Genomic DNA, 14,916 nt, shown 5'->3' on the forward strand with positions numbered 1-14,916 from the left:
TACTATCTCCCCTTTATGAATGTGGAGAAAGATACACTGGGGAATGAAGGATAAATCTTCACCTCAAGACTAAGTGAGACTGCCTACAAATGAGAAGGCAGAGGGTGGAGTCTAGGATTTGAGTCTGTATCTGCTTTACTTAACCAACCTTTAGATGGTGGAAAAGGATGAGGAGGAAGTGAATCTGAACAGAGTTCCAGTGGAAACTGCAGAAGTTCTTCATTATCTGTGGAGGCTTGAGAGGCAAGAAAAACACTGGTTAGTCACTGATGACTTAGTATTAATTTTTCAAAAATTAAGAATCTGTGACAACATATTTACTATATACATGAATATGCATCTTGTTTTCACAACCCTTGACCTAATTTATTCTGGTTAATTTCTCCTTAGCTTCTCCCAAGGAGACACTACCTGAATGATGTTAAGAGTGGTGCTACCTTCTCTGCTAGGAACTACTTTGAGATTTTAAAAGACTGATATCTGTAAATCACTTCACTCAGTGCCTGCAAATAATATGCCTTCAAAAATAATTTTCCTACACTTTGTATTTTACTAGTTTCTACAGTACTTAAAATCAATTCTTATCTATTATCTTTAATAAATATGTGAACACATAATCATTTAATATGTCTACATGATACTAACCCAACATTCAAATCTTATCAATGTCATACATATGGAATATAATCAACTTTTAAAAAGTTTAGAATAACCACAAATATTTAGTAAATCATTCAAAAGATTTAAAAGAAAGTATGAAATTCCCTCCCCCCTTTTACTTTGGAAACAGTTTCCAATAATTTGGGTTTCCCTAGAATATATTAAAAATGATTCTTCATAAATTGTACTGGCTTAAGGACAACTCTCACAATGTGTTGAACATAATATTTCCTAAGAAAAACATGGAGGGACACAATTTTGCTTACTACATCAGTTCATTCCCAGATGTCTTTGGATAAGTACCCCAAACTACCATATAATTAAGATGCTATAATCGTAGTCTGAAAACAACAGCAGTCCCTATGTAAATACCATTCTATCACCTGGTTTTGTGTGAAAAATATCAAGTCATCCATATACTTATCCACACAGTTATCACAATAAAGATTAACAGAAAATGTTGTAAATACCTCTATAAGAAACAAGCCATTTGTTTAACCTACCTCTTCTCTATATTTTATCCTTAAAGTGAAACATGGACAAACACAACTGAATTTCCCATTTAAAGGCTCACCTCTTTGCAAAGACTTTTCAACATGTGTTTTTGTGGTCTGTAAAGCCTGATTTTTGTCAAAAGTTATGGCAACTGCTGTGACTGTAACCTAAAGTTACAGAAGAATATGATTAGCAAAATATCATAGCCAAAAAGAAGTTTCTTATAAATCTTTCTCAGTATTTAGGAACAAGCTACATTATTGTACTAATCTGCCTCTGCTGAGGTTAAGGTCTTCAATCAAATTATATACAAAGTCAGATATTCAAAATACAACTAAGTCCAATGTACATAGCTAAAGTTAGATAATCCAGAAAAATCTCAAGAACATCCTTAAAGAGATGACGACATGGGGCCAGCACTGTGGTGTAGTGGGTAAAGCTGTCGCCTGCAGCACCGGCATCCCATATGGGCGCCAGTTTGAGACCCGGCTACTCCACTTCCGATCCAGCTCCATGGGAAAGCAGTGGAAAACGGCCCAAGTCCCTGGGTCCCTATATCCACATGGGAGACTTAGATGAAGCTCCTGGCTCCTAGGTTCAGCCTGGCCTAGCCCTGGTCAATGCAGCCATTTGGGATCGAAGATCTCTCTTTCTATAACTCTGACTTATAAATAAAAGATGAACACTGGGAAAATTCCTTATAAAACATAAACCTTCAGGGCTGGAGTTGTGGCATAGCGGGTTAAGGTGCTGCCTGTGATGCCAGCATCCCATATGAAAGCTGGTTTGCGTCTCAACTGCTCCAGTTATGATCCAGTTCCCTGGGAAAGAACGTAGTCCAAGTAGTTGGGCTCCTGCATCTACATGGGAGACTGGCATGAAGCTCCTGGCTTTGGCCTGGTCCAGCCTTGGCCATCTGGGGAGTGAACCAGCAGGTAGAAGTACTCTGCATCTCCTTTGGTGCTCAGTTAGTTGTCGCCGATCAGGGAGAACATATGATATTTGTCCCTTTGGGACTGGCTCAATTCACTCAGCATGATGTTTTCCAAATTCCTCCATCTTGTTGCAAATGACCAGGTTTCGTTGTTTTTGACTGCTGTATAGTATTCTATAGAGTACATGTCCCATAATTTCTTTATCCAGTCTACTGTTGATGGGCATTTGGGTTGGTTCCAGGTCTTAGCTATTGTGAATTGAGCTGCAATAAACATTAATGTGCAGACAGCTTGTTTGTTTGCCAATTTAATTTCCTTTGGGTAAATTCCAAGGAGTGGGATGGCTGGGTTGAATGGTAGGGTTATCTTCAGGTTTCTGAGGAATCTCCAGACTGACTTCCATAGTGGCTTAACCAATTTGCATTCCTACCAACAGTGGGTTAGTGTCCCTTTTTCCCCACATCCTCTCCAGCATCTATTGTTGGTAGATTTCTGAATGTGAGCCATTCTAACTGGGGTGAGGTGGAACCTCATTGTGGTTTTGATTTGCATTTCCCTGATTGCTAGTGATCTTGAACATTTTTTCATGTGTCTGTTGGCCATTTGGAATTCCTCTTTTGAAAAATGTCTATTGAGGTCCTTGGCCCATCTCTTAAGTGGGTTGTTTGTTTTGATGTTGTGGAGTTTCTTGATTTCTTTGTAGATTCTGGTTATCAACCCTTTATCAGTTGCATAGTTTGCAAATATATTTTCCCATTCTGTCGGTTGTCTCTTCACTTTCCTGAATGTTTCTTTTGCAGTACAGAAACTTCTCAATTTGATGCAATCCCAAATGTTAATTTTGGCTTTGACTGCCTGTGCTTCTGGGGTGTTTTCCAAGAAGTCATTGCCGGTACCTATATCTTGCAGGGTTTTTCCAATGCTCTCTAATAATTTGATGGTGTCAGGTCGTAGATTTAAGTCTTTAATCCATGTTGAGTGAATTTTTGTGTAAGGTGAAAGGTAGGGGTCTTGCTTCATGATTCTGCACGTGGAAATCCCTCTCTTTCTGTAACTCTGCTGCCTTACAAATAAATAAATCTTAAAAGAGAAAGAGAGAGAGAGAGGAAAAAACAGTACACATTCTATTGTATATATGTGGAATACTCTGTGATTCCACCTTCAGATAAGCAGATCTCAGAAGAAGGGAACATACATGGCCTGATTCCTACTAGTACACGTTTTCATGTATTTTGAGGCAAAACACTGTGTGCTCAAGTTGTCTAACTGGATACTTTCTTTAATAATTAGGCCAAATTAGTTAATTACCTGAATTAATTCATCTTCAGGCAGAGATACTGTAAAATTTACATGGCAAAGACAGCAGGGGATCATAGACCGGAGTTTAAAATACAGGCTCTACACAATAGAAAAAATTAGTATTGTTACATTTTCCAACTTCCAAATTTACAACAGCATACTTTCTTGATGTACATATTATAGCAACTGAAAAGCTAAAAATATTAAAACAAAATTGGCCCATTTCTGATTCATCTGTTCTTATATAAAGAATACAATTCTAATATTTAAAGAGACAATAAGATTTAATCATATTTGTCAACAAGCTGTAAAAAATAAAAGGCTTTTTAAAAATTTATACGCGCTAGATTTTTATGATACTTAGGCTATTAACTAACCTAAGCTATAGTTTTTCTCATAGTACAATATTAAGAGAAAGAGGACAATATTAGCATCTCACCAGACGACAGATAAAAAAGCTTGACAGATAAAAATAATTCAGCCCACAACTATATAAGGTGTTAGAGACAGTATACTTTTCTTCTTTAATTTCACAGTTCTTAGCGTCTTTTACACAAAATTTATTCAGAAGGCTCCTACCTTGAGCAAATTTTCGCAGAGATCATTAAAGTTCTTATTGAGAGCTTGATTAGTCAGGTTAAGGCTGCTTAATCTGATTACTCTTACTGATGTGAACATCTGAATGTAGGGAGACACAACCATATGTCAGTTTATTATTCTTTACTGAATACTGAATCAGTTGATAAAACTGCCAAACAATGAACAATTATAACGTGGTATAAAAAAAGATCGTAATAAGGAGGTAAAAAAGAAAACAGGTATTGAGATGGAACACACACATTAACTTTCTTAAAATTAAGAATAAAAGATTTACCTGTATTTCAGATGTCCAATTATTTATACCAGGCATGATTTCTGTATTGCAACTATAAAAGCCTGACAAAATAAAAAGTAATTAGAACATGACACATCATTAACTTTTTATAGTTAAACTGTCACTGACTTTTATGTTAAACAATAAGATTTTTCAAGTACTACATGAAATATTAACTATAAAACATTCAGGTTTTTTTTCTAAACTTCCACAGCTTCAGGAGTCTTTAAACCACCCTGATAAATTCATTTTTTTCCATGTATAAGCATAAAAAGATTAAAAATCTGTTTCTGGGGCTGGTGTTGTAGTGTAGTGGTTAAAGCCTCTGCCTGTGACAATAGCATCTCATAAGGTTTCCAATCCCAGCTACTCCACTTCCAATCCAGCTCCCTGCTAATATGCATGGGAAAGCAGCAGGAGATGGCCCAAGTACCTGGGGCCCTGCATCTATGTGGGAGACCTGGATGAAGCTCCTGGCTCTGGCCATTGCAGCCATTTGGGAAAGAACCAGCGTATGGAAGAGCTCCCTCTCTCTCTGTAACTCTTTTTCAAACAAATAAATAAATCTTTTTTTAAAAAAGGATTTAAAATTGTTTCCATTTAAGTTTTAACCCAAATTTTTAAAAAATGTTTTCAGTCCTGGGGCAGCAGGCACACGACAGAATCTGACACTAACAGAAAGCCTTTAAAATTAAGTTAGTGCTCTAACAATGAGGAACTGAAATATTGACATGGAAAACTAGTTTCATCTGCAAGGCGGTTTTCATTTTCACCTGAAGGAGGGGGAACATCCGTCAGCAGAGAGTGCACGTCTTCCATGGCATCTGTGTCATCAATCTGAAAATAAAACACCCACCTATTACAGAAGTAGGAAACATATACTTTTCCAAATTAAAAAATAAACAGCTATTTAGAAAATAAAAAAATTTAAGGGTTGAAAAAAGTATAGCTGTTTTCTCCTAAGTTAAAATGTAAGTGGAAAAACATTCTGATATCAGCAAATTTCTAAGTGAACTATTTTTAATATTAAATATTGAGTTTAAAAAAAATCTACTTGTTCTCAGGTCGTTATGAGATTATGTTTCAAAAGATTTACAAAAACATCATAACTAAACATTATCTCAATTTGAGTAGTATAATTAAAAAAACTCTGAAATAAATACAGAACTGCTTTCTAATGGAATTCGGTGGGGATGAATCTAAGGCATATGTAAAATAAATAAGTCTAAATCCTAGTTTTCTCACATCACAATTTTATACTGGGAATGATCGTGAACACACTTAGCCAGACATACACTGACAACCATTAGTACATCAAGTGTCTTGGTCCTGACACACAGCCCCTCTATGCTCCCCTCACACAGCTGCTGGGACTTCAGGAACCACTCTCACTTCCACTTCACCTTAGCTACCCTGAGCTGTAGCCGTACCTCTACCCCCCTGTTCCCTAAAACACTCCACACCCAGGATCCAACCTCAGTCCCATCTCTTTGACCCTATTCCTGTTGACGCTGCACCCAGGTTCCGTCTTGTTCCATTTGAAGCACTTTGGTTTTCACGTTCTCTCTACATTTCCAGGATCCCAGGACCAGATATACCAGGAATGCCCTAGATTAACGCTCAGACATTGCTTAGCATCACCTCGAGAGTTTGTCAAACAGACTCCTTGAAACCCCAGGGCCCCCAAGTTTAAACCTCATACAAGCTCCCATTCACTGCTGACGCCACAGGCAGTCACACCACACTTAGAGTAGCACTGCTCTAAGCAGCACCCTAGAACCTTTCACCTCCTTGACCTCATCTACTTCTTTGACCAGTCTCCATTTTTTCCCATTTTGAGACTGCTTGGATCCCTGTATCCACTTGGGAGACCTGTAAGAAGATTCTGGCTCCTAGCTTTGGATAAGCCCAGCCCTAGCAGTTCTGGCCATTTCAGGAGTGAACCAGCAGATCAAAGACCTCACCCTCTGTTTCTCCCTCTCTCTATCTGTAACTCTGCCTATCAAATAAATAAATCTTTAAAAAAAAAAAAAAGAAATAACATATTACTTTCTTATTTAAATTCATTCAAGTTTACAAAAATAACTCCAAGGGCTTAATAATATAGATTAGGTATCCCTCATCTGAAACAGAACTGTCATAGATTTCAGAATTTTTTGAATTTTGAATTTTCAGCTACAACGTGCTCAATATGTATTTAAATATTATTTGGACATACACATTGATTGTTTCAGAACTACTGAATTATTATATCAGTCAAGTTGTGACATTTTTAGGTGTGTTGTAATTTCTGTAACTTTTAAAATCTGTAACAGTTGTGATGACAGAAAATTATCACATCAATTCAGTATCTGATTATAAAATATGTATTTCCCAAAGACTTTAAGAAGTCAGTCTAATTCAACATTACCTCCAAAACGAAAGCATCTTTTTTCCCATGTGAAAGATCTAATTCTGTAACTTCATCAGAGCTCTCTGACTGAGATCGCAAAAGTCTTGACCGTTGTCTAGGTTCAGGGATGGGTGATCCTATAATCTCTTCAGATATCTCCTAAAAGAAAAAAATTGCTTCATATTATGAGATTGCTTTTTTTTTCTAGTTTGGATTTAAACTTTCACATTATCAGAAAACTACTTGTGGAGCAAAGACTTTGAGACAGTCAAATAAAGCCTATATTTAAGCCTAAATAACTTTATGACTTTTCACAGAAGACAAGCATAGATCCTTTCATCTGTAACAGAACTCTTATCAACACAATCAATGTGGATGTGTATGTAATGTACATGTATATAGCCATCATATACACAATAAAGCAAAACTGATAGGTAGTGTATAGAGCAAACACAATAAGTCTGAAAATTCCTGGCTTTGAAAAGCTTTTTTCTTTTTAAATAAAATTATCTTTCAATTCTATTTACTACAAATACATTGTTTTAAGGTTTTATTTAGTGGAGCCAGCATTGTGGCTCAGTGTGTTAATGTGCCACTAGTGACACCAGCATTCCATATGAGCACCAGTAGATATAGAAAGTTTCCTGTGGAAGCAGGCACTAAGTTGTGGTGGGTAAAGCTGCATTTGTAGTGCTGGCATGCCATATGGGCGCCAATTCAAGTCCTGGCTGCTCCGCTTCTGATCCAACTTCCTGCTGATGCACCTAGGAAAACAGCAGAAGATGGCCCATATCCTTGTATCCCTGAACCTAGTTTGAAGACCCAGATGAAGCTCCTGGCTCCTGGCTTCAACTTGGCCCAGGCAGGGCTGTAGTGGCCACTTGGGGAGTGAACCAGCAGATGGAAGATAATCTCTCTCTATCAACTTACCTCTATCCCCCTGTCTCTTTCTCTCTCCTTCTCCCCCACTCTCTCTCTTCATTTGTCTTCCCTCCTTCTCTGTAACTCTGATTTTCACATAAATAAAACTTTTAAAAAGAAGTCACAAGTATTTCAAAATTACATATTTAAATGTTCATTATGCACATCCATTTATCTTAGCTGTATTTCAAATTAACCTATCCTATAAGTCTGACTGGATGCACACTACAGTGACAACCAAGTGAGAAAGAGCTGCAATTCAAACATGAAGATATCTGCCTGGGTTTGGACACTGCTAAGTGAGGAGCCTGTCTAGGATAGGTCTTTTCACTCTTATGTAATATCTGCTTGTTAGGCACCACACTTCTTGTTATGGCTTTATAGCAGTTTAGAATTCTGTTATGCCTCTGCTAACTACATCATGAACCTAAACTGAAATTGTTTGGTATTTAAGATATCTTTGTGTAATCATGAGGTTTCATCACTAGGAATGTTATTCTAAAAAGTTTTGTGCTTTTGTTATCCTCAATTATCCATATAAAGTTTAATTAAGTAGTACTACACCTCTACATTAAAAACCTTTTTCAGGGTAGTGAGAGAAAAACATCAAACAATAGCATTCACTTTCTCAGAGAAGAATATACTGATCCACATTTCCAGGATGGGCATACATTGCTCTACAATTAACAAGACAAAATCGTAATGTATACAGTGGTCTGGTAATTAATTTTGGGCACTAACTTTGTTAATTTCTGACATGATGGGGCCAGCATTGTGGTCTAACAGGTTAAGCCACTGCCAGAAGCACCAGCATCCTATAGGGGTGCCGGTTTGAGTCCTAGCTGCTCCATTTCTGATCCAGCTCCCTGCTAATATGTCTGGGAAAGCAGTAGAAGGTGGCTCAAGTACTTGGGCCCCTGCACCACCCATGTGGGAGACCCAGATAAAGCTCTTGGTTCCTGGCTTTGGCCTCGCCCAGCCCCAGCCACTGTGGCCATTGGGTGCATGAACCAGTGGATAAAAGATCTCTTTCTTTATTTTTCTCTTTCTCTCTGTAATCCTACCTTTCAAATAAATATTTTAAAACTTTGAGATGTCGTAGCCGGTGCCGCAGCTCAGTAGGCTAATCCTACGCCTTGTGGCGCCGGCACACCAGGTTCTAGTCCCGGTCGGGGCGAAGGATTCTGGCCCGGTTGCCCCTCTTCCAGGCCAGCTCTCTGCTGTGGCCAGGGAGTGCAGTGGAGGATGGCCCAGGTTCTTGGGCCCTGCACCCCATGGGAGACCAGGAGAAGCACCTGGCTCCTGCCATCGGATCAGCGCGGTGCGCTGGCCACAGCGCGCCAGCCACAGCGGCCATTGGAGAGTGAACCAACGGCAAAAGGAAGACCTTTCTCTGTCTCTCTCACTGTCCACTCTGCCTTTCAAAAAATAAAAATAAAGAAAGAAAGAATTGATTGTTAAAAAAAAAAAAAAAACAAAACTTTGAGATGTCATATTAAAGGGCTATAATGTGGTCATTATCTAAAATGAGGAAAATTACATGAGGATTCATAAACTGATGAACCTTTTTGTGGAAATACAGTCATCAATACATGAAATCCATATACACTGACAATTTTTTAAACTGTAATAGATTTACTCGCTCTTCCAAAATGTAAACTGTATGACACATGGCAGCAGCTCATTGGCTTTTCATTGAATGGATGAATTTAACTGGTATTCTCCTTTCAATAGGCTCATAAAAACATAAGTTTCGTTCTAACTCCAACATTTCTTGCTCTCAATTCGGGCTATGGCTATAAGTCATCCATAAAGCAGGAAGCACTGTAATACGTACTAGAAGAATGATCATGGAAGTGACTTGTGGGAAAATTGTAAGAAAGGAGCTATAACAGAATAAATATGTTCTTTCACATTTTTACCATAAGTAATCTTTCTTTTCATTACCAAAGAGCATTCTAAACCACTGATTCAATCATCCAACAAATATTGATTCGCCACTTACTACCATCAGAAACTGTTTCAGACAAAGAATTTAGCCATAGCAGAACATCATTCTACTGGCAGTAACAGGCAGCAGACAAAAATCAAAAGCACACTAATTCATGTGTATGTCTTTTATGGCCTAAAGGAAACCCTAAAAATATACTAACATCTAAACAATAATGATGTGCTCAACGGAAGAGTTATTTTACTCACAGGAGGATTGATTTCATATAACTCTTTGTTCTTGGCAATCGTGTCGTTGATCTTCTTCTGCATGTGAGAGATGTGCTGTTCGTAGGTGCCATCACTTGGAGTCTTCCCAGCAATCTGAATTCCACCAGGTGGGGGCAGAGCTGCCAAGTACACCCCTGTAGCAGACTTGTAAAAGCAACGGGGAAGTGATCCTAAGAACACTGAAAGAAACACTGGTCCTTAACTGTTCCTGGTGAGGGATGCAGCTAACCAGGGTGTGCACAGGTCACCTCTAGAAGGCAAGACTGGTGAAAACTTTAATTGGTAACAGTGGTTGGCTGCTTCTGGGAAGGACACTGGGTAGGTTGGGGACAGCTGTCAAAGGGGAATTTACTTTGCTCTGCATACCCAGTGATACTCTTAATATTTTATAATTGCAAAAATATAGATTAATATGCTGCTTAGCAAAAAAGTAAATAACAGGCTGCTAAAAATAAGTTTTTCACAATAAGTAGATAATTAAACTAAAAATGGCAAAAGTAGAAGGGAAACTTCTACAACAAGGCAAGTGGAATAAAAGAAGTTCAGCAAAAACAGGAAACTTACTGAAGACCACAGCCAAAAAATACGGAGAAGGGATTTGAATGTAAATGGTTCTTACTCCAAAATCCAGTAAGTTTCATTGTCTTGCCCCATCTCCATCATTACCAACAACAAAATGCTTTATATTTATTTTAAATATTTAATTAAATGACTATCAACTTCTGAATCAGGAATAGTTACAAAGCATTTGCACAAGAAAATTACTAGAAATATAAAATAAATTGAAATTTATGGATTTCTATGCGCATTTCTTTTTAAATACACCAACAAGTACTTAAAAAGCAGTAGAATAAACATCAAATGAACCTCAAAGGGGGCAGAATAGATAAGACATTAATTTTGAAATACTTGAAATTTTACTATCATTTTATATATTTTTAAAATTAATCAATTGCCAGTTTTGTAGAAGTCACTAAAAGGGTAGGCGACTCTACGCTGAAGTCCACACAGTAGAAGAAAACTGAGCCCCAGGAGCACGCTCTGACTTTCAAATAAATACATAAATAAATAAATCTTTAAAGAAAAAAAGTCTATGAAAGCTGAAGACAGGATCTTTCTCTGATTAAATAGTTCCCAAATCTTAAAAGATCTAGCCATTGCTTTCTTTACAGGACATCTTTTTGGAAGATTCTTTAAATCAAACATACAACAGAATATACTACAATTACAGAAAACGAAACCCGAAACATCTAAACTTACCGCTAAGCCCATCAACATATTTTCACCCACTGTGATCTGAATTCTTAGCCCAAACAAAGCATTCATTCCTTTGAGTTTTAGTTTATTCATTAGCTGAGTGTGCACTTCATACTCCATAAATGGCAAGAGATTACTGATAGCTGTAGCATTTGCTTCTGCTTGAGCCTTCTTTTTTAAGCGACACAACCTGTCAAGGGAAATAACACAGTCAGTGAAGAGTACTCATGGTACCATCTGAAGAAATGCTTAATTCTTAAACTCTGAAAGTATGCTTAGTAAAACAGCTACTTGTTTCAAAGGGCTTATTAAGTTATATCACTATTCTTTTTTTCACTTTCATCTCTGTATGTTTTTTCTAAGTCATATTTCAGTAAGCAAAAATGAAAGACCTCAAAATCTCTAGAAATGAAATAAATACTGACTAGAATCACCAGAGAATATAATTTAAAATCTTAAGTTCCAAAACTGAGTATGATCATAAATTAGAGAAAAAAAGCATATGCAGAGAAAAAAATTTATGCATTCAAAGAATACAAGAGTTATTGAGTATCTACTATGTGCCAAAAAGGCTACCCTCAAAGGGACAAAAGAGATTGATAAAATTATTTTTCAACAACAATGAAAGCCAAAAGGCACTGTGAAAGAATATCTTCAAAATGCTGGGAAAAAAAAAAAAAAGAACTACCAGCCCAAAATACCTTTTAAAGATAAAAATATAACATATACCCATTTTTCAGATAAACAAAATACACAGTTTACTATCAGCAGAGTCCTTAGAAGAAAAAGTACAGCATATGCCTCAGCCAAAGGAAAACAATCTCAAGTGGAAGGTTTGAGATGCAAGAGGGAAAAAAGGAAGGGATTAGAAACCTATTTCAGGCTGGCGCTGCGACTCAATAGGCTAATCCTCCGCCTGAGGCGCCAGTACACCGGGTTCTAGTCCCGGTCAGGGCACCGGATTCTGTCCCGGTTGCCCCTCTTCCAGGCCAGCTCTCTGCCGTGGCCCGGGAGTGCAGTGGAGGATGGCCCAAGTGCTTGGGCCCTGCACCCCATGGGAGACCAGGAGAAGCACCTGGCTCCTGGCTTCAGATCAGCGCGGTGCGCCGGCCGCGGCAGCCATTGGAGGGTGAACCAACAGCAAAGGAAGACCTTTCTCTCTGTCTCTCTCTCTCTCACTGTCCACTCTGCCTGTAAAAAAACAAAACAAAACAAAAACAAAAACAAAACAACAACAACAAAAAACCTATTTCAAAGGAAAAGAACATAGCTTTGTAAGGGACAGGGGAATGCTAACAAAGAAAGAGTGCCAAAGAATATCAGCGGGTTAAAGCCCTGGCCTGAAACACCGGCAATCCCATATGGGCTCCGGTTCTATTCCCAGCTGCTCCTCTTCCAATCCGGCTCTCTGCTATGACCTGGGAGAGCAATGGAAGATGGCCCAAGTGCTTGGGCCCATGCACCCATGTGGGAGACCCAGAGGAGGTGCCAGGCTCCTGGCTCCTGGCTTCGGATCAGCACAGCTCCGGCCATTGAGGCCATCTGGGGAGTGAAATAGTGGATGGAAGACCTCTCTGTCTCTACCTCTCTCTGTAACTCTGTCTTTGAAATAAACAAAATAAAAACATAAAATAGAGCAGACTAATAAGAAAGAAGTGGAGAGGATGTACAACTCAGCGTGGACTAAGCATGTGACGCCTAGGATAAAACAACATGGGCTGTGAAGCAGACAATGAGAGGGGTGTAAAGCTCAAAACAAAGTTCTGGATGAGTCACAAATGTGGGAGTCACAGAAGACAACCTATAGATCCCTATGAGTGATGAGTTTAACAAGAGCGTGCTCAGAGGGAGTCCAAACCTGCAGCTTTCCAGGATCAAGACACAAAGAACAACAAAGGAGACTGAAGGCTACACACAGGCAGGGAAAACACAAGGTGTGGCATTGTGAAATCAATGGAGTTTCAAGGAGAAAATGACCAATTGTGTCACTACTGCTAAGATGTCCAGTAAAATGAGGACAGAAATGTCCAAGAAATTGTTAAACTGGCAACCGTTCGTGATCTAGACAGCTACAGCTGTTTCTGGTATGCTGCACAATTTAAGATGTACTACTCCAGAGTTTTTTAAAAGGAACTCCTTTTTCCTTCGACTTAAAAGAAAAAAAAAAAATCCCCCCCCCCCCTTCCTCCTTCCTTCCTTCCCTCCCTCCCTTCCTTTGCTTCACTTCGCTTCGCTTCCTTGAAAGGCAGAGAGAGAGAGATCTTCCATGTCCTGGTTCACTCTCCAGATACCTGCACAGCCCGGGCTAAGTCAGATTGAACTAGGAGTTGGGACCTCAATCCGAGTCTACCATGTGCGTGGCAGGGACCCGTGAACTTGAGCCATCATGTGCTGTTGCACAGAGTGTACTGAAGCTGGCATCAGGAGGGGAGCTAGGACTTGAACTGGGGCAGGCGTTGGGCACAACGGTTAGCATGCTACTGGGGATGCCTTCATCTCATGCTGGAGTGCCTGTGTTCAAGATCTGGCTCTGCTTCTGGTTTCAGCTTCCTGCTAATGTGCATCCTAGGAGGCAGATGATGCCTGAAGTACCTGGGTCCAAACCATGTGGGAGACCCACACTGAGTTCTAGGCTCTTGGCTTCAGCCTGACACAGCCTTGGCTATTGCAGCATTTCAGGAGTGAATCAGGGATGGATGATCTCTGCCAGTCTCTGTCTCACTGCAGTCCAAATCAAATGTAAATAAATTCTTTAAAAAGACAAAGAAACTCAATAGCTGAGCAGTAAAAGTAACACTACATGGCACAGTAGTGTTTATAAAAGGGAAAAATAGAGAGATTTCATTAATGATAATGTCATTAAATAAGTCAACACCAAGTCACATTCCAAGCCTGTAAGGTGGCTGGCGACGTGGCACAGCAGGTTAAGGAACCGCCCACAATGCCAGCATTTCATATGGGCAATGGTTCGAGTCCCAACTGTTCTGCTTCCGATCCAGCTTCCCACTACTGAGTCTGGGAGGGTATTAGAAGATTGTCTAAATACTTGGCTTATGCCACCCCTGTGGAAGACCCGTATGGAGCTCTAGGATCCCGGCTTCAGTGTGGCACAGCCCTGGCCATTGTGGCCATTTGGGGAATGAATCAGTGGATGGAAGATCTCTTTCTTTTCCTCTGTCTCTGTGTCTCTGCTTTTCAAATAAATAAATAAATCTTTAAGAAAAAAAATCCCTAGCCCATAGCAAACTAATTAATAATCCCTATAATAATAAATATTTAATAAAATTTAAACACTTAAAATCTGCTTTTACACATAAACTTATTGGAGTTACATACAAAAGGTATTTTAATTCCCAATTTTACATGCAATAAAATACAAGCTTGGGACAGAACTGCCCAGGTTGTCTATAATCAAACAGGTTTATGATTCCACACATTCTTTTTTGGGGGTATTAAATACTGTTTTCACACACATACCTTGCTTGAATAAGACAACCTTTTCCAATAACGACTGCATCTGTTGGGAGGTCTATAGTTGTAAAGAGAACATCAGGAACTTTTTGTTTCCTGCAGTTATAGCAATATGTGAGATGAGCTGGAAATGGCATATTCAGTTCATCATATGGTATATGGCAAAATCCACAGCCGGCAGGCAAATTTTCTTCAAGCCTATATAAACACATTAAGAAAAAAATAAAACATTCTTGAAAAATCTTTTTATTTTAAAAAAACATGTGCTTGCGCTATTTGTGCAGAAACTACATACTTCTACCACAGCAGGCTATAAGAGCATTACTCTGACAAGAATGACAAATAACCATATCAGAACTTTACATTTTTCCTACAAGAGAAAAAGCTAATAC

The 14,916-nt window shown here is 38.8% G+C and overlaps 1 protein-coding gene across 35 annotated transcripts in view; it reads right to left on the bottom strand.

Moving 5' to 3' along the window:
• The window catches only part of C2CD5 (C2 calcium dependent domain containing 5), a 93,613-nt gene that overhangs the window by 22,883 nt on the left and 55,814 nt on the right, over positions 1-14,916 (bottom strand). For all 35 annotated transcript variants that reach the window (XM_002712710.5, XM_002712712.5, XM_070049482.1 and 32 more), the window contains 10 exons: positions 14,531-14,722; positions 11,057-11,243; positions 9,776-9,940; positions 6,674-6,814; positions 5,037-5,100; positions 4,264-4,325; positions 3,969-4,067; positions 3,399-3,488; positions 1,235-1,322; positions 149-235 (listed from right to left, as the gene is read on the bottom strand). In XM_002712710.5, coding sequence (XP_002712756.1) covers positions 149-235; positions 1,235-1,322; positions 3,399-3,488; positions 3,969-4,067; positions 4,264-4,325; positions 5,037-5,100; positions 6,674-6,814; positions 9,776-9,940; positions 11,057-11,243; positions 14,531-14,722 — 1,175 coding nt within the window. The remainder of the gene's footprint in view (positions 1-148; positions 236-1,234; positions 1,323-3,398; positions 3,489-3,968; positions 4,068-4,263; positions 4,326-5,036; positions 5,101-6,673; positions 6,815-9,775; positions 9,941-11,056; positions 11,244-14,530; positions 14,723-14,916) is intronic.

This window comes from Oryctolagus cuniculus, chromosome 9 (assembly GCF_964237555.1).
Source record: "Oryctolagus cuniculus chromosome 9, mOryCun1.1, whole genome shotgun sequence".
In the NCBI taxonomy this organism is placed as follows: domain Eukaryota; kingdom Metazoa; phylum Chordata; class Mammalia; order Lagomorpha; family Leporidae; genus Oryctolagus; species Oryctolagus cuniculus.